We start from the raw sequence: 19,709 nt of genomic DNA, 5'->3' as shown, positions 1-19,709 counted from the left end.
CAGACTGAAATAATGAAGTTCACAGCATCAGCTGAGTGCCCAACACAGTACATGCAGCAGAATAAAGAGCTCCAGCACTACTGCCTTGGAGGTGGAGGGCATCTGCCATGGGGATTTGTTGCTGCTAGGGCTCCCATGTGTGAGCAGGCTGGTAGAGAAATGACTTCTTGTGATGTTAAATCCTCTCCTGGGAAGAGGCTGCTTTATGTTAAGCAAGACCCACCAAATCAGGCAGCTCCATTCCACCATCAACATGCAATCACTTCCCACACCACTGAGTGATTTCCAAAGCATTGTTCAGCCAATTCAAAGAATGCCAAGCTTTAGGGATCTGGATGCTTCCCCTGAGAGACTTCCTGCAGCCGAATGAATAGACTCCACAACCTTTGAAATGCAGGATGTACTTGTGTTTTGCAGACAGCAACCTGTGCAGAGCTGATGTCACACTGACATTTTGCAGGAGCTTAATAGTGACCAGGAGTCTGAACCAAAGCCAATGGCCCACTCTGCCAAGGGTGTTTGGAAGCACACACTCTTACATTTGCCTCCATTTCAACAGCAATGCTGGAATGAAAGAACTAGCAGTTAGCAGAATGTATCCCTGATGAAGGCCGGCCAGGCGTAACAGTCACTTCCAGATAACATGGGCTGGGTTTCTAGTCTCTTCCATGGTCAGTTTAACAATATTTTACCAAACAGATAGCAATAGTTTAATATTAGCATGCATTTTTAATTTAAAAATCCTGCACAATCATAGGCACTCAGCCAAGAGAGATACTTAAGCCCTCAGCAGTAACATGAATCACTTTTAGTAAGAGTAAAATGACATTTAATGATACTCCTTGAGCAGAGAAGTGGGATTTCAGACTTCAGGGATTTTTGTCTGGGAACATGAAGTGCAACTCCTGCCTGAGTCATCCACAAGCACGGCCACTGGGGAACAGCCTTTGCGTTTACCCGGTGTCAGGGGATGGCACAGGGGTGCAGTGGAAGTGACAGCCACATCTAGGTAGTGTTAGGGCATTTGAATGTGGCTGAAACAATCTCCCGCTGCTCTCACCACGCTGCACAACCAAGGAAGTATCTTTAAAAGTACCTCTGTGGGAAACAGGTCTTATACACAGCTGAAGAACAACCTGCAGCTTTGCTCAGATCCTGCTCTGCCATCACTCTGATGTGCCTGGTGCATAGCAGGAGCTGAAGACTCCTGGTTTTCTCTCCTCCTTCTCTTACTATCTTTCCATACAGATTTCAGAGACACTTTGCAAGAAAAAAAAAAAAAAAAAAAAACTTTTTAACCACAAATTCACATCTGTTTTGTGCTGTGCAACAGCAGCATCAGAGGAGCTTTTAATTCAGGCACTGGGCATATTTCTGGGGCAGGTGTCTTCCATGGTGTTTCCCTGCTAAGGCTGATGTTGGAGGTAGCTCACCAGCACTGGTGGAATGTCCAGCTCTCTGAGGGCATGTGCATGGCCAGCCTGCTTCAGGATGTGTCTCACCACCAGCCTAGACTGAGACATCAGGGATTTGGGATGAGCTGTGGAAAGAAAAGGAAGGAAAAACAAGATCATCACTACAGACCTTCAGGACACACAACCCTGCTGGAGAGCTTGTGTGGTGTCAGCAAAAGGAGAATTGATGCACCAAGTATCTTTGCTGGGGTTGGTCACGCTCACAGTTGGCCACAGGGTATTTTCATGGGAGTTGGGTATAAAGAAAGAAATTTTGATTTATACTGAAATAAGTGCAGTTTTCCTGGACTTAGCCAGCACAGGAAAGATGATGGTAAGCAGCAGAAAAAGAGACATGGAGAAAAGCAGAATTTAACCCCACAGATTTATGTTAAACAGGTATACCAGCCTGTGGAAATACCATGTGCTCCAGATCAGCACCAGTGGCAGTGAGAACACTCATTTAAAGTAGCTTCGTGAAATTGCTACAAGCAACAGACATTGAGTGAGGTGAGTTCAACTCGGAGGACAACCACAAACATAATCAGCAGCTGCACTGTCACCCCAAAGATCTTTGGTAAGGTTGCCTGTCTCCAACAACAGCCAGCAGTAGAAACTGAGAATATTACAAACAAGTTGTTCCGTGATACTCCCTCCTAAATTCCAAACATTTCTTTGGGAGTTTTGTGAGGCAATGCGTATCTGAGCTATCATGTTTCATTACCAGTGCTGGATCTATTCTCTGTAAGCTTGTTACATCCTCATCCTTAACATGCTTCATATTGGAGCTTTTTATTGCTATTACTGTGAAAACCACAATCACTGGTGGGAGGTATGTATAAGTGTTCAGAGTAAAAGAACAATAATATTCAGTAGTTTAAGACCAGGGAGACTCATTCTCTCAAGTGAAGCTGCAAAGAGGGTCAAAGCTTGCAAGAAAACCTTGCTTAAGCTGATCTCTCCTCTCTCTAAGGGGAAGTAGAAATAAAGTGAAGGCGACCTGAAGCAACTTGCCCCCATATAAGCCCTGGGGCCACACACACAGATTACCTCTTGCCTGCAACAGCAGTTCCAGGCCCTCACTACCAGGTGCTATCTTCTTGATGTTTGGCAAATACACATTGGCTCCAAAGTCAAGAAGCAGCTTGATGAACTCACGCCGGCAGCTGTGCCTCAGGCAGATCTCCAACAGAGTCTTGGGCTCCTTGATGCGTGCGATCATCCTCTCATCAGTGCAGTTGTAGTTGGGATCAGCACCATAGAGTAGCAGCAACCTAAAGCATTCCAGGTGCCCATAGACAGCCGCGAGGTAAAGCGGACCAGAACAAGCAGTGGAGTTGGCAGCCCACTCAGGCACCCTCGCTTGGACATTGGTCTCAGCACCATGCTCCAGGAGCTGCTGCAGAATCTCAGCGTTCCCATCCCTAGCTGCGGTCAGCAGCGGTGAGCAGTTGTTGTAGATGCTGCCAGAGGGACCAGCTCCTGCCTCCAGCAGCGCCTTCACACACTCCAAGTGGCCATTGCTGACTGCTGTGAAAAGTGGGGTTTGTGCCTTCACGTCCAGACTGTCCACCTCTGCCCCGTGAGACAGGAGGACCTCCAGGCTCCTGAGGTGGCCCTTGGAGGCGGCCAGGCGCAGCGGGGTGCTGGGAACACCCCAGCCACTCCTGTTGTTGATGACTCTCTTGTATCTGTCTTGGTGCAAGAGCTTGTCAAGGGTTTGGTAATCGTCCTCAGACACCGCTTGGTTCAGCTCCTCACTTTCTCCATTATCTTCATCTTCTCTGGGCTGGAGCATGGAGAAAATCTTATTGATGTCCATTAAGCTCATTTTTTTTGCCTGTCTTCTGAGCACGACTTTCATTGTAAGCAGTAAAACCTGATGTCTATAGGACAACAACAAGGGTGAGAACCAGGCCCCTCTGACACCACCCTCACCTTTTCATTATTATTTGTTACACATTTAAGGAAGACTCAAAAAAAAAAAATTATTATACTTCTGACATGCATACCCCTGCTGCCTCCATGGATGAAAAAAATCCACGCTGGTGAAGTATTAATGTAAAGACTGAAGACATCTCTGTAGCACTCAAGTGGGCCACCTCCCCTTCAAATCTTGTGATCAACAATGTGCCAAAAAAGATGAATTTGGTGTTGAAGTTCAAAGGCTGCATGGGGTGAACTCAGATCTTTTCATGTAAACCACTTAGCACTTAAGTTTACAGCTTTACTGCTGCCCCCAGAGGTGATAAAGGGTACGGAGCCACTCATGGGATACTCAAACCCAGATCTCAAGAAGGCTTCTGTATGGCCACAGACTTTTGTGAGCATTCTGCACCCAGCTCGTAAATAAAGCTGCCCATTTTCCCAAAACCCTCAGAGACCTCCCCATTCAGCTGTGCCCCATAAGTGCCTGAGAAAAGACAGGAAAAATAGAATTTATTCTGCTTCATATTGAGCAGCACTCTGCAAATGGCTTCACCTGTAGCTGCATTTCTGAATATATTGAAACCTATGAAATGCTCAAATGATCCAAGAGATGACAGCATTACTGGATTTTGCTCAAGAGCACACAAAAACAAGCACTCAATTTTTTTTTTTTTACACCCAGTTGAGTTTTAAAGGGATTGAATTTCAAAATAGGAAGCTAAGGTGAGTATGGCCGTGTTAAAGACTTATAGCACTGCACTTCTTTTAACTGTCAACGCTCCAGTTCAGCATAGTGAATGCTCTCCTGCCTGCTCCAGCACAAGGAGCAGGGCTGCAGGAAGGACTGAGGATTTTGGAGAAAGGAGAGGGGGCATCTGAGAGTGTTACACCCAAGCCAGGCCCAAAGCCTGGGGATTTTGTGCACCAGCACAAAAGGATGCAATAGAAACACTGCCTGCCAAGGACAGAAGAATTTCTCGTGACATGGCAGCCCTGCAGTAGCTCACGTTTCCTACAGGAGAGGCTCCATCTCCTCCACCTTGACAAAGGAGAGAGCTTCACTGAGCAATTAGCCCTGTTCCGCAAGTGTGCATCTGCTGGTAGCAAGGAAAAGCCACATGAGATGTGTCCCACATCAGCCTTTGATGGAGAGGAGCGGTGAGCCCAGAGAGCTCCCTGGTGCCAAATCACCTCAGCAGTTCTATTTTTGGGTTAAGTAGAGCAAGTTTGATGGCAGCTGATTAAGGCAAAGCTCTGTTGCACTTCCACCTGTTAAATAAACCCATCTCTGTTGAAATAAGTGGAAGTATACGTTATTGTTATTCATTATTATATTGTTATTCATTAGACACACTTATACAAGAACTGGGGCTTTGAAGTCACCCGACCAACACTGCTAATAGTGTAATAATATGGGGAGGGTAGTTTGAGGACCTGAGGCGTGAGGGTTAATAATCCTGATCCAGAGAGGAAAAAAAAACAGAGCTGTCACCTCTTGAGCTAAAGGAAATAATTCACTACCTGTGGACCCAGAAAAGAAGTTACAACTAGGGCTGAAAGAGACAAAAAGAATGTGTGTGAGTTCATACTCACGCTTTTGAAGTTCCGGCGAACAAATTACCTCCAATCACCCCAAGCTGCCCATGCATTGTTACGCTGTTGCCTTACCTCTGCGAGGCAAGTGATGCTCACACCCAAGACAGGCAAAGCGGACGTGGTCCCATGGAGAATTCTTCCTTGGTTTAAATAAAAAAAGGGGAGGGGGAAGAGAAAGAGAGCCCTTGCTCTGTCAGGGATGGACATCCACTCTGCGCAACTGGAAGGGCGCAGGCTGTCAAGCTCACAGCTGAAATGCCACCACAGGGAGCAGGGCCAGGGAGCCTGGGCTAAATTTATCCCCCACAGGCATTTATCTTCCCACTTCCATTCTTGGAAAGTTCCCACTGGGTAAATATAGAGAGGGGCAGCAAGGGGGGAGATTCAGACAGGTGCAGGAGGTTGCTTGACCAGGGGTATTTGCTCCAACCAGGAACCATCTTAAATTGTTTCACTGTTTCCTTGCTGAAATTGCAGGCAACTACTCAGTTTTGAGTCCCTGTTGTGACCCAGCCCACCAGGCAGTACCTTGTCAGGACAGCCCATTGTAGCACTAGCTTCCACAGTATGCTGCTTGCTGCCCACTGTCCGAATGCTCTCCTCTTCACAGCATACTCAAGTGCTTTTCCCACTTTCACGGCAATAAAATGACCAAGCTCCCCTCTCATCATCTAAATCTGCAAAAATAAGTCACTTACTTGGTTCTATAAGACTATGCAGTTTAAGTGCATAGTAAAGCAGAAAACTTTGTGGGGGCAAACAAAGCAAAGGAGTATGCGGGCTGTCTTATCAAAAGCTGTCAGCTGGTGAGTGTAATCTTATTTTACCCAGTTCCCCTTCAACCTTTTCCAAACTTCTCAGCAGTGGAGCAGTAGTGGTCTGATGGTTTGAAGCAGCACTATCAGTAGTACTAGATAAGAAAGAAACCAGATTGCCCAGCAGAGAAATCTCCACTACTGCAAGAACTAAAATCAGGGGGCTTGGGAAAATATTTTTCAAGTCCACCCCACCACACTCTGGTGAGTTTGTAGATGCACTGTGAAAAGTGTGAAGAGCAAGAAAATGTTAAATAATAACAGGCTTTAAACTTTTAGCTTGTAGTTTCCCTCTCTCCAAATTCACTTAAAATACACTGTTACTTCAAAAGCATCCTTTTCCTGAGGTCAAGACTATGAATGACGCTATTGTGAAAAAACATGGATAAATATCACGACAAAAGCTGGGAATTAAATATTCATTAAACAGCAAGAAGTTGCAATCACAACTAGGATTCTGCAGTCAGAAAAGCCAATGCCAAGTCTAAAGCCATTCAACAAAACAAAGAAATAAAAGCAGGAGTTAAAAAGGCAGAGATTATAAAGGAGAAAAAAAAAATACAGAGAACAAAAATCAATATACCTTGAAAAATATGAAACATGGGAAATTGTAAAGGAATTTAGACACGAAAGGAAAACCCTTGAATGGAAAAATTTAATGATAAATTGCATATTCTTTTGTTGCTGCTGCAGCTTTTAACCCAGAAATCTTAGAAACGAGACCAACTTTGTTTTTTTTGCAAGGAGCTGTGATAAATAAACCCAATACTAACAAAGCAAGGAATTCAAAGTACTTGCTGAATAAATCCACCATTCAACCGGACAAGAGCAAATAGAAATATTCATTATGCTCCTTTAACAGCTGAAGAGCCATGTTAAACAGAATCTTGTGTGAATATTTCAGCCAGTAGCTTCAGATAAGCTCCAAACAGGACTTTGAGGAGAGGTGGCTGATAAGTCAGACCTGTTCCTGCTAAGCTTCCTAACACTTCCAACTGTGGGGAAGGCTGAGAAGTCAGCTCACGAAGGACTCTCCTATCTGAACACCAAGGGGGCTCCCCCCAGGCTGTGTCACCTGACACATGCTCCAGGAAAAGACATTCCTTCATCAGCTGTCCATTAATTGGGGAAGAATTAAAGGACAGGTGTACATTTAATGTCAATCAAGGAGGTTGTTTGGAAGATCAATCCTGTTCAGTGAAGTTGCTCTCAAAAAGATTAGTTATTAACATAGCTGAACAAAGTTAATGAGCTTTCTGACTTAACGCTGCAAAGCATTCAGATTTAAAATTTCAGCACTAAATTGTACCAAATAAGTAACTTTACAGGGATTAGGGATTAATAGCAGTCCTCGAGGTCTGAAACAAGCATTTACTGTGTGGGGATATTTCTAACTCCTCTCTTGCACTGTAAATCACTGCAAAACAGAACACAAGAGCCAATTCAAACTTGGGGTTTACTCCTGTGCCCATTAAAATACCTGCTTGCAGCTTCCTGGCACTTGCAGCTGTCTGCTCTGCGGGTCACTCCCTCAGAGGTGGCTCTGATGACAACCCCCAGCAGCACTGAGATTCAGATTTTAGCCACGAGAGGGCACGAACACCGGCACACACCTCGCACGGCGACAGCTGCCGGGGCGAGCTTCGGCATTTACAGTCTGAAGGATGCACGAACATACAAAATGCGTACTTACAATCATCGTGGGCTCAGGTGAGCTCACTGAACCGAGGGAGGAGCCATGAAACTCGGTATTCTTCCCCCAGGAGCGATAATTCCTTAAAGAACTCGAGCCACACGAGTCCAGCGGCGCTGACAGCTGCTCCCTGCCTTCCCTTCCTTTCCTTGCTTTTTTCCTTTCCAGGCACCCTGTTCTTTTTAAATCCACTGGAGCCAGCACCTATTAACTGATGCCAGAATATGAACCTTAAGGACCTGAAATACAGAACCCAAACTCAGCATGTACTCACTCTTAAGCAAGTTAATCTGTGTAACACCATAAATCTGCTCATCTCAGAATTCTCCATTCAACATGCTTCAGGATGGTAATGCTTAGAAGTCATTCGTAGGAGAAGCGGGAGGCATCTGTTTTTATTTTGCAGTACTAAAATACACTGGGTTTAATTCCAAAGCCTTGGGACAAAGTAAAATTCTTGTAAACTCTCAGCCATGCCATCCCCAAAACCACCTTGGCCCTGAGATCACAAATCACATGTCAGTAGAACTGCAGGTATTTGTGTTTACTCAGAAAAAGCAGATAAGATAGCAGCAGTCACCTCTCAGTTGTGCACCACTTCTCTGATCAGCAGGAACTGCCATGGTTACTGCCAACAGCTTTTAAAAACAAAACCAATTAAAAAAAAACATAAAAAGTAAGAGGAAGTGTTAAGTTCTGAAGTGATGTATGAAAGGAACACATGCACTCCATGTTTCTTCACCTTCTCCCCTTTGTCAGGTAAGCTCTGCCAATGCCTTGTCTGTTTAGCTGCTGTAAGTACCTCACCAGTGAGGATGACTGAGACAGGAGCAGCACCTACTAGCTTTGGATACACATAGCAGACTTCCCCCTTCCCAAATTAGTGCTATTGATATCATTTTTAAAATCAGTTGCTACTCACACTGTATTTCTTGTTCCTCTCTCCAATGGCTGAGCAAGCTCCCAGATCTAGTTTGTTCTTGGGGGGAGGAAAGGAGGAAAGTTTTACTAAATAGCATCCACTTTTCCCCAAAGAGACATGAGAAATATGGTTCTGACCTGACTTACTCTTATTTATTTTCTTACTTATTACTTCTAATGCTACTTTGTTTTTGTCCCCTCACATCTCCTCCTTCATCCCCAAGTGAAAGAAAACACGAATTAAAGGAGAACACTTGAATTGAAAGAAGATTGCACATGATAGAAACTGTCATCAACACACCTCCCACTTGTCATTAAAGAAACATTTAGAATAGAACTTCACTTTAGAGAGATGAACTTATTATTTCCAGGAGCTCCACATTAACTGACCCGTGCATTGCATGCATTTCCCATCACTAGTGAATAATTAAGGTGAAGATTCAGTCCTGTTACTGTACTTTGTTACCAGATGAGTTTGTCCTTTTACACATATGCATGAAGCTTTAACACCAGCAAGTTACTGCCAGCATCATTAACTGCAAGGCAGCTGAAACAGAGAGAAAAGGGTACAAAGTTAAATTGCTATCAAAGAAACAGCATTACTGCTCCAACGCAGAACTGAAATGAATCAAACATTAAGATCTTTGGTACGTATGAACCTAAACCTCACCAAGACAGCATGCTAAATGTTTTTTTCTGCCTTAATAGCACACTTGTCATCAGGACAGAGCTCCAGTTAAGTTTACTGATCAGTATTTTCATTCCGTGAAAGGTATTCCCAGTGCATTAAAACCTAGAGCTCTTAAAACCACAAGCCTTTAGCAATACTGTTACGATGACTCTACATGGAATCCACCCCCTCAAAGCTTAAGTTAGCTTAAACAGGGAAGTTTTAAATCATCCTCAGCACGGTGCTCATAGACAGTAAGTTCCCCAGAAATGCAAATTACATCTTTATCTCTTTCATTCATACTATATTCACTCCATGCTAACAATCCAATTAGATTTCTCTAGCATTTAATTGAACAAGATTTCACTGACAGCATTAGGAATATTTAACATTAGCAAAAATTTAAATCAAACATCTGAGGAATGAATACAACCAACTGTCAGGCATATTTTTGGCATTAATTCACAGAAAATAAATATCCACTTCTAGGATGCACAATGCAGTGGAAAGCTCTCACCAGCTGGGTAACAGGTGTTGGTTTTGGGTCCATTCCTGGTGTTCAGGGGCTTACTGCCCTCCTCCTGACTGGTGATGAAGAGCAAGCAGCTATTATTACATAAGGCTGAGTGTTTCGGCGCTAAACTGACCCGGTTCCTCCATCTCTGCTGCAGAAGCACACAGAAGGTCAGGAAGTCACAGCCCTGTGACCTGGTGTGTTCCCCCAGTCCCTGCCTGCATCTCTCACACAGTACAAGTCTCCAAACATGTCTTTTAGGAGTACTAGAACAGCCTACGCTGCTCCGCCACGCAGATTCAAACTATTTACAGTCTTACCCATGAGCGAGGGATAGTCTTCCAGGAAAAGAACTCTGGAAAGAATATTGGTTTTTAATAGAAAAAGTGATCTAAGACAGCACAACAAAATGCATAGAAATATATTAAGATTCAATATCTCTTCATTAGCATCATCGTTAAAAAAAAGTACAGACACCGAGCAGTGCTGTATCCAACAGGCCCTCCTAAAACCAGGGATGTCACCTACTTTTTTCTGAAAAAACAAAACAAAAACACACTCAGATTGAGATAAACTCCTTTAGATGAATTTACATTTCAAGATATGAAGTTCTGTGCTGAATTTAATTAACAAACAGACCAATCACCACCTTTAAAAAGGCAAGGTATCGATATTTTCTTTTTAAGAAATAAAAATAAACTGTAATACAAATGTAACTCTGAGACAAATACATTTAGAGAAAGGACACAGTCTGCTCTTAACATGGTACAATGTTTTTAAGCAGTGCATTAACTAAAATGACTTTCATGTGCACAGCCACTGCAGCACATTCAAGAATGTGGGATTTAATCATACACAATTTTATACAACTGTCCCTCAACAATTACAGTAAGGACAAAAATAGCAACTCACAGAAACAGCAAAAACATTTAACATTTTCAGCTCAGTACTATACACAAGCTTAGGCAAGTTCCTACAAAGATCACTTTGTGATGAAGAGAAAAGTACATATCTGTGCTCCAATACATATGATTAGATCCAGTGCTACAAGTTATTCCAGTAGTATGCTGCTACATTAAATACAGAGGCATCTACACACAGGTCAACATTATGAGAAGAAATTAGGTCAAGCATTTTAGCCTACCTTCCTCCTGCATTGCTTCTGTAGTCCAGGAGATGCCAAAAGGACACAGCACTGCATGCTTAAATACTTACACTAACAAATTACAGACTGCAACTGGCACCAACCTGGCTGCTTTTAGTGCTGAAGATACTTAGAAGAACATGCACTTTACCAGGACCTGCTGCATGTTAATTAAAACAAAACTATTACATTCAGAACAGATCATTTCCTCCCAGCCTGGATTTCAGACATGGGAAATGCTTACACGTGCAAGAGGGACAGCATGTAAACAAGGAATTGCCCCAGCTTCTAATAATAGAACACACACACACACACACACACACACACACACAAAAAGATTCCAGCTTTCAACGCAAAGTGGTGGTGAAGGGGAGAAGAGAAACAACAGAATTTTTTTGGTCGCTCACTGATCATCATTACAAAGTAGTGCCAAGAAACTGCTGCTCTGAGCACTGGAGTTACCAAATGCCAGCTTTACCAGGAAAGGATACAAAGCAGCACCTGGCAGAAGAGCTTATAAACACTTCCCCTCACATTACAGGTTTACCAGTTGCAAGGGTACCCTGCACACACAGATCGTGATTCTAAACGCAATGGGAACAACAGACACTGGGGCCTTTACCAATTTGCTTATTTCAACCTGCAGCCCAAGATCTGATTCAAGGCAGTGACCCCACAGATCTCTGCACACCTTTAGCTGCCAGCAATCCCTCTCACTAGGGCTTGGAGACTACATACAGGAATTTAACCATGACACCACAGAATCTCAAAGCAAGAAGCACTCCAAAAAAGGAAAAGATCTGCATGAGCAGAAACCAGCCACAGCAAAAAAAAAAAAATCCCTCTTTCATCCCTGGCAAAGGAATCCAAATGGAAAGCAGCAAATTCCACTGTTCAGTTAACAGCTCCAAATAAAAAAGTACTCATTGACTTTGCAACACGCAGACAGATGATCCTCTAGGAATAAATAAGTTACAGGAACTTCTCACCTACACAGTGCTCAAATAAGGAGATTCCTATTTAACAGCTTTTAAATTTCCCTTTAACACCTTCAGAGAACATATACTGAAGTCCCTCACTACTGTCAGCAGGGCACTAGGAACCAGAACACAGGCTTCATGCAACACTCCAGGAAGCCAATCCTAGTTGGCCAGAGACCTGAGGACACACTGCAGTGCTTTGAACAGCTGTTCATTTTTTGGTCTTAAAGCAAAGTCATCTTCAAAACAACAACAACAAAAAAACCCCTTGTAGCTAAGCTAATGAGTTTTCAAACAAATAATCTTATGGAATTCCAAGAAACCCTGAAACATATTTCAACTCCCTTAATTTACAGCACCAGTATGAACGGTTTTTAGTACGTTGTAGACTTTGGCCAAGTTCACACACATTAACTCCAAAAGCTGTAAGACCACAGCTCATTACCCTCCTTTCAGCTAGGTTTTGCATTTCCAAGTATAGAGCCTTGCACTGATTACTAACAGCTCCTAAGTACTCTCAGTGCATAAAGTAATCTTTTCAGGGTTGTATGCTCCTAAATCTCGTCTTCCAGAAAGCTCTGTGGAGATGCCAGTGTCCTATTTTAGGGATAAGCAAACATTATACTTGGGGAAAAAGACAATCTACGTTAATTCAGAAGACAAGGCAGTGTGTAAACATAGAAACCTTCTGCAAAATGTTTGTATTTATATAAAGATTAACAGGTGGCATATCTAAATTTCTCAGTAGTCAAAATTTGTCTACAATGATCCCATTTTCATTACTAAAAGCATAGGACCTGTTGACATCTAGAATAACTGGTGCTAAGAACTGCCTACCTTGGTCTCATTTACCATTTGTGAGTCATCTCTTTCAGAAGCTATGCATACCATTCACTGCTCCTCTACTACCTAGAAAAAGCAGTGAATCTACTAGCTTGTTTGAACAAAGCTCCAGACTGCTAAGCACACATGTGAAATGAGCTTTTAGACTATGAAGAGACAAAAATTATTTTCCAGTGAAAGTCTATGGCAGACCTTCAAATCCTGTGCATTTAGAGCAGCGAGAGTAAGACATGGGTGTGATCTCTCTGCTTGATGAATACGTGGATATTGCAAACAAGGGCTGGCAGACTATCTAGCTTAATGCTGAGCATGATTAGATTAATGTTAATCAGATCTTTTTAACAGCAAAGAGACAAAACAACAGATAATCTTGAGATTAACAGAAGATGCATTTGGAAATAAGCATCCTTCAAAATAAACATAGCTGCTTGCATGATGCAGAACGTAGCTGTGATGCTCAGAATACGTTGTATGGGTACATTTGCTTAAGTGTATCTAGGTTCAGTACTTAATGTACTTAAGTTTTTAAATCAAGCATACATTTATAAACCTTAAAAACAGCTGCTTTTTAAAACAGACTTAAACATTACTTGTTTTAAGGTTTAAAAACCTGTAACACTAGAAAAAGTAGAAAAAAGTTTTTCCTTGCCACTGTAGACACTAAAGAAGCTTTCCCTCTGGTATTACCTTTGTTATTTGAGTTTTTGGGTATGCTTAATAAAGCATTTTTTTTACCCAAGGGATACACACAGGGGAGGATTTTTTTTTTTTTTTCCTTCTCTTCTTGAAAGTGTTTTAAAGTGTTCATCTTGAACTCTGGAACTTATCCAGTCACCTCACCATAAGTAGCACACCAATGGTTATGACAATGCTGTTTTGGAGTAATCGAATGTTTCTACTTTTCAGTGTAGATTGGGAGGGTTAATTTTGAAACAAAATATTTTCAAGTTAAATCAGAATCTCTATGATAAAACCTGATGGCAACATCTGATTTATACATGTCCAAAGGAGAGTAAAAAAAGCATACTGAATTAAGCTGCATCAAGGGGAGTCTTTCTGCAATTTAAACACATCCATGGACTAAATCTGTCCAGAACAAGCATTGTGGAATAGCTTCTCTGGGCCATCCATTTCCCCAGGAAGATGAACTTTTGGAATTGAATAAATGGAATACATTTCTTCTTTAAACCTTTGACTTCAACCAGCATCGCCACTGCAGATTAAAGGAACCAAGTAGCGCAAGCACTGAACTGAGTCCAAGACGGAACCACAATGAGTCAAGATGTTCACTTCTTGATCCAACAGTGGGTCACATCCTAATTTATAAATCTATGTTCTGTCATCAGCTCCACAAAATTACAAAATTCAATGCTCTGAGAGAAACTGTTCTTTCCCTCAGGTCTTGACAATGCAGATAAAGTCACACCTAAGGTCTCACATAATTTCAAGGTTCACTATCATCACTCAATGGGTGACCAGAAGTAATCATTTTATGTCTCATTTCTACAACAGAATATGCCTCATCTACAGTTGCCTTATTGAAGGATCTGAAGAAAGCACATCAATCCCAACAAAGAACGAGTTAATCTCTGAAGTTTAACCAACACCAATTAAGAGAAGAGGAAGACTCCACATGAATTTGAGACTTTCCCTTACGTTCCCTTATTTCTAATCTTCCTGTCAAAAATTCACGTGCTACAGGCTCTGTGGCTTGCTACACTCTCACAGATAAGTAAATGAGGTCCATAAAAGCTTACTCTTTCAAAGTCAGCTTAGAAAGAAGCTGCTCAACTTGGGACCAGCACGGATCCGGGGGAATGTGGCAGCAGATATAAAACTTTGTTTAAAAATACTGACTACAAAGACAACCAAATAGTACACTCCACACTAAAATAATACTACTACATTGCACAGCTAGATATAAAAATGGTCTCCATAAAAAGGCACAGTTTTTTGTTTAACAAGTGTGCATAGGAAACAAAAAAAATGAATCAGTTCTTCCATAAGGTGAAGGTCCATGCAGAGATTCATTTGCAGCCAAGGTTTTTTTTTTTTTTTTTTTCACTTTTAGATGAAGGGCATTTATAACCCTGCACCACCACTGAGAATAAATGCATTGCATCTCCTACTCCCATCATGAATACTGCATCGACTCCTAAACCCCATGTTAATTGGCCATGATGTCTTCTAGTTTAAAATAGCAGTACTGCCAGACAATTCTAAGCCTTAAAACAAACATCATAAGGTTTATACTGTAACTCAGGATAGCCCTCTCAGCAGTTCTGTATGCATCTTCATCATTTTAGCCCCAAAATGATGCAAACCAAACCAAACATGGACTGCGCTGCTACAGCGAGAGCACAGCGCCCTGCAAACAAACACAGCAACACTTAGCAGGCACTGGCCAGGTGCTCTGCACCCAGGCAGGGTCACAGATCCTTCATGTCTCACAAGCACCTGCTTCATTGAACACAATTCTCAAAGCTGATCAATGGTGCTGAGGCTTGCCATCCTTAGCTTCAGAGTTTAAAACATCAACACTGTCATTACGATGGAGGTCTCGGCGATTAGCCAGGTTCTCTTTGTTTTTCTGCTCCACATCTGATGTAACATTTGCATCCCCAACTGAGATACCATTGCTCAACACAGCAGGTGGCTCCCCTTGATAATCCTGGGGAGTGTTCAGCATCGATGTTTTGGAAGCAGCACATCCTACTTTAGATAAGTAGCAAGCTTCACTGGGTAACGGACCATCAAGGAAAGGAAGTTTCTACAAAAATAGAAATACATTATAAAAAAGTAATGAAAGCTGATATTCCCAGATGTCAGGAGCATACAACAAACGTAACAGCCCCGTGTCAGTGCCTTTTTTTCAGCTCTCTAATTGGGAATTAAAGTAACACATGCAAGAATCTACCCTAGATCATTTTGGGTTTTTACATATAAACATCAGAAATTCGTTCAATTAACTAACTAGTAAAACTACGGGTTTCAGCCTTCACATTAAGCTAGCACAGGACATTAACAGGTCTTCTCACTGACATTTTTAGATGACTGACTCACTACTGTATTTTTTATTATCAAGCATACAGGAAGAATATTGCAAGTAGAGTTAAGCATAAATATCTACTTCTCTTTTCAGGCAACCGTTCATAGGAACTATGGAGAAAAAAAATCCATAGCACTTTAGAAGCTAACAGTATTGACACTTTCTGCTCCCCCTCCCCTCACCTTCCCTCTTGCTGTGACAAGAGAATCATCCTTATCTTCATATAAAGACAGATCTCTAGGGAATCTGAGCATTGCTGACCAAGCTTCTGTGCAGTGAGTTGCTGTGTACTTCATTTTGTGGTTAAAGGAGAGAAGGTGGTTACTCTGGACACTATTTGTGCCTTCCAACACCACCACAGAAGTGATAAATGCACAAGCATCTCCTGCATTAACAGAGCACTTCAGCTCCAAGATAGCCAATTTCAGAAGACAATTTAGCATATGATCCAGTTCCATTTCAGCCATTACGTGAAAGCCAACTTTCATTTCAATTCCACTGTTCTAGTAAGTGGCTGAAATCAGTTTTTCCAGCATCTTGTAAATTAAAAGACAAAAAATAAAACTGGGAGGATAAGCTGTAAACATATTTATATTTTCACGGGTGGTGGTGGGGAAATAGAAGTCCATTCTTTTTCTCCCTATCAACTCCCTGAAGTTTGCTGCAAATCAAGTTGAAACACAGATTTATTTTAATACCGGTTTTGTTTAGAGAATTTGATTAGAGAAGCTGTGGAAGCCCCATCCCTGAAGGTGTTTAAAGCCAGGCTGGATGAGGCCCTGGGCAGCTTGATCTAGTGCTTGATCTAGTAGCTAGCAACACTGCAGTATAGGGTTGTAACTTGATGATCCTTGAGGTCCTTTTCAAGCCAAGCCATTATGAGATTCTACAAATTAGAACATCATGGAGCTTGTGCCATCACTTGGCCAACCAACTTGAGCAAATGAGGGTTCTGAGTCAAAGAAGCTATTTCTTGCAGTAACATAAATTTTATCTTCTCATTTTGTCCTGCTCTGCACAGAATGTTGAAGCAATTTTTTTTTAGTGTCAATGTTTAATCCCAATTATATCTGCCAAAGCCACCCCATGACAAAGTACTATTGAGATTCAGGACTCACATTTTCCAATTCAGATGCGTTGTCCTCTAGTTTTATCTTTTGGTTCATGCAGCTCAGTAGATGATCCAATACACACTGTTTTGGATGCATTCCTTTGTCAAAGCGATTGTACATCCCACACCAAAACCTTAAGAACATGGCAAGAAAGGAGAATTAGGCAGCAAGTTTTACACTCCTGGTCATAACAATAAAAATAAGGTGCTCAAGGAGGAAAGCATGTCAACAAACAGATCAGTAATTGATTTTAAACAAAAGCCATAGTCTTTGACTCCAAATTTCAACGTGAGATTTTCTTAAAGCTTTAACAAAGTTCAAGAAAAACTTTTGAGGAGTTAAGTGCTTCTTCCCTATAATACAAATGAGCTGGTAGTAGGCATTAAAATAAGACACAAATACACTTTGTTCTGCAGTAGACTCACTCAAGGGCAGTTCACCTTCAAGTCTTTAGTTTGTCCTACTTCTCTACTTCAGCAAAAATCCTGTCTTCCATATTTGCATCCCTCTCTCAGCAGGGAACAGAAGTGAGCCAAGAACAAAGCAAAATTACCCAATCCAGCTGAGGGAGCCAGGGAGGCAAATACACATTGCAACAAGAAATCCCATATTGTGAAAGCCATCCTCACTGCATAAGTCTGGGTGTGACTGATTGGACACTGAAATTAATATTCAAAAGACTTCCTTAATATATGTTAAAAAGGAGGAAAGGAGAAATTTTAATTATTTACCCTCTCAAGTAAACTTGCCAGAGCAAAGAGTTAGAAGTGGGAATGGGTGCACAGATTAATCTACTGAAATTCATCGTCTTTCCTTTTCTTACCATCTTTATTAAGACTGAAGAAATTAAATTACCTGCATTTATTCAGAGAAATTGCCTATATACCACTACTCCCACTTTATGGATGAGGAACAGAGTGGAAAAAAACAAGCCACTCTTACCAGTGGAAAAAGTGCTTTGGTAAACTTGAATTACTATCTCTGTTACAACAAAACAAGTGTCCCCCACCCCCACCCACCCCTTTCACCTCTTGAATGAGCGACTTACTGAAAACTAAAAGGTAGCGTGTTGGGTTGAAGCTCTTTGTAAGCTGTAAATCCTCTGTACAAAGGATTTCTCAATTCCTGCTTCTTCTGTAAGAGGAAAGGCCACAGAGAATGGGTCTTCTCAAAGATTCTGTCAATTAGAAGTAAGATTTTTTTTTTTAGTTATTAGATCAAGTTAAGTAAACTAATTACATTGACTGTTCTGAGTAGAATTAGACTGAGGAAGTTAAGAACTACTTTCCATAGTAACTGATCAATGTCTTAAACACAAAATACATCACTGAGGAGCACGTGCAATCATTTTAAATGGACAATATCCAGTCCTAAAGCTGTATCTGCAAGTTATATATTGTATTTCAGATAAAACACCTGACCGCGGCAGAGATAATTCATCTACAATTCTTTCTCACACTGAAGAAGTTATCTGTAGACACATTACCCTTTACAGATTTACAATTACAATAAAAACAAGCACACAACGTGCCCTTTTTCTGACATTTGAAGTGACTTTTAGACTGGTGGCTTCATAAAATGCCAACTCACTTCAGATCTTCACGCTCCTTATGGCAGGTCCCAAGGAAGTTTCCAAACTGGCAGGAATAGACATGATCATGGATTTCCAGAAGAAAGTGTTCATTAAACTCAAATGTACAGGGGAACTGCTGCATGAGCTGCCAGACACATTCAATGAACTGAGTGAAGACAGGGGATACTTCCTTCGGGTCACCGTCCAAATGGCCACACCTAGACAGATGCAACCAAAGCAGGGTTAAATCCTGTGTCACCCACCAAAAAAAAAAAAAAAAAGGCCACCTTAGCCACTAAACAACTGAGAAATATTCTAGTAGCGAAGAACAAGAAAATGTTATGCACAGCCAAAAATAACAGTTTATCCTACAACTGCCCATTAAGGTGTGCCCCCCTCATGGGATTAAGCTCTTACAGCTTTGCCTTTGCACATACAAAAGGGTTCTGATCAACAGCAAAATCTCAGTGCTTCCAGACCTCATGTTTTGTGCACAGAGATTAATAAAACCCTAGCAACTCCCCAGTCCTTTCATCAACACAGAATCCAGAGACTGGAGAGTCCGTAGCAGCAGAGGAAAAGACTGATATCAAAAGGTAGTGTCACTGAGCAGCCTGCCTGCCTTGCTTTAGTGCTAACCCACGACTAATAGGATACCACAGGCACACACTGCACAGCACCCTCTGGACTACAGAAACACAGGGGACAACTGAACCTCAGCTCACCAAGGCAATAATTATATTCCAAAACCACTCAATACGGGGCCAGCATTTTAATAAACTATTATAAACTATCAGAGAAGAAAAATACAACCAGAAAAAAAAAAAAACCCACAGTACTTTTGGAAGGTAACCAACCCCCTGCTGTACTACATTGCCTGTTCCTTCTTAACAGGAAAAACTTGGGGATATAATCTGGAAACCCAGGGAAATAAACAAGGCCCACGTAGCTGTTTATCTTGAAATAACTTCTTCTAAAGAAGTACTAAGGGTGCACACATTACTCATTTTTCCCTATGAAGGGAACAGATTTGTCATACTATAAAATGGAGGATTCAGTTCCACCTTGAAAACAAAGTCTCCATTGGTAGTAAGTTATTATCAATGAGCAGACCACTCCCAGCATTCATTTGGATCTTCAATTTCTACAGAACAATAAGTATCCCAAGGCAGCATTCCTTCTAGAAGGCAGCTAACAATTACAGGAATGACAACACTTAATCTGCCCAGAGAATGCAAGTCACAGTTGATTTTTAGCACTATAACGGGATGAAATTTCTGTATTAAATGAGGGAAGTCCCAGAAAAACATTAGACTCAATTTTCTTTCAGACAATGATTGCAGAAGAGCATGCCAGAACATTAGCACTTGTCACACAATATGGAGGCTTTTTTACAGGTAGGAAAATATACAAAAT

The 19,709-nt window shown here is 41.6% G+C and overlaps 2 protein-coding genes across 7 annotated transcripts in view; both read right to left on the bottom strand.

Annotated features, from left to right (window-relative positions):
• Positions 1–709: 709 nt before the first annotated feature.
• ASB12 (ankyrin repeat and SOCS box containing 12) lies at positions 710–9,260 on the bottom strand. 4 transcript variants are annotated; one of them, XM_085230502.1, is made up of 3 exons: positions 5,052–9,260; positions 2,505–3,243; positions 710–1,540 (listed from the first exon to the last, which is right to left on the bottom strand). In XM_085230502.1, exons 1-3 carry the CDS (start codon positions 5,184–5,186, stop codon positions 1,407–1,409), a joined length of 1,008 nt encoding a protein of 335 aa, XP_085086628.1. In that variant the 5' UTR covers positions 5,187–9,260; the 3' UTR covers positions 710–1,406. The 4 variants fall into 4 exon arrangements, with proteins under 4 accessions (XP_085086628.1, XP_085086629.1, XP_085086627.1 ...); XM_085230503.1 differs by having other exon boundaries at positions 2,505–3,340; positions 5,052–5,191; XM_085230501.1 differs by having other exon boundaries at positions 2,505–3,340; positions 4,977–5,116.
• An 891-nt stretch (positions 9,261–10,151) lies between these two features.
• The window catches only part of MTMR8 (myotubularin related protein 8), a 42,718-nt gene continuing 33,160 nt past the window's right edge, over positions 10,152–19,709 (bottom strand). For all 3 annotated transcript variants that reach the window (XM_010715334.4, XM_019618241.3, XM_085230500.1), the window contains 4 exons: positions 18,311–18,511; positions 17,769–17,897; positions 16,727–16,853; positions 10,152–15,329 (listed from right to left, as the gene is read on the bottom strand). In XM_010715334.4, coding sequence (XP_010713636.1) covers positions 15,048–15,329; positions 16,727–16,853; positions 17,769–17,897; positions 18,311–18,511 — 739 coding nt within the window. In that variant the 3' untranslated portion in view covers positions 10,152–15,047. The remainder of the gene's footprint in view (positions 15,330–16,726; positions 16,854–17,768; positions 17,898–18,310; positions 18,512–19,709) is intronic.

The sequence above is a fragment of the Meleagris gallopavo genome, chromosome 9, assembly GCF_905368555.1.
Source record: "Meleagris gallopavo chromosome 9, MGAL_WU_HG_1.1, whole genome shotgun sequence".
Classification (NCBI taxonomy): Eukaryota; Metazoa; Chordata; class Aves; order Galliformes; family Phasianidae; genus Meleagris; species Meleagris gallopavo.
Note: the sequence above shows the minus strand (reverse complement) of the source record. Positions and strands in the feature narration are given on the sequence as shown.

Excerpts from the sequence above, each read along its gene's own strand:
- ASB12 (XM_085230501.1), bottom strand. The coding sequence starts at position 5,032 with ATGCATGGGCAGCTTGGGGTGATTGGAGGTAATTTGTTCGCCGGAACT. Across the intron at positions 3,341-4,976 it reads TTCGCCGGAACTTCAAAAGC|ACATCAGGTTTTACTGCTTA; the intron begins GTGAGTATGAAC and ends GTTGTCCTATAG. Across the intron at positions 1,541-2,504 it reads ACTGCTGTTGCAGGCAAGAG|CTCATCCCAAATCCCTGATG; the intron begins GTAATCTGTGTG and ends TTCTTTCCACAG.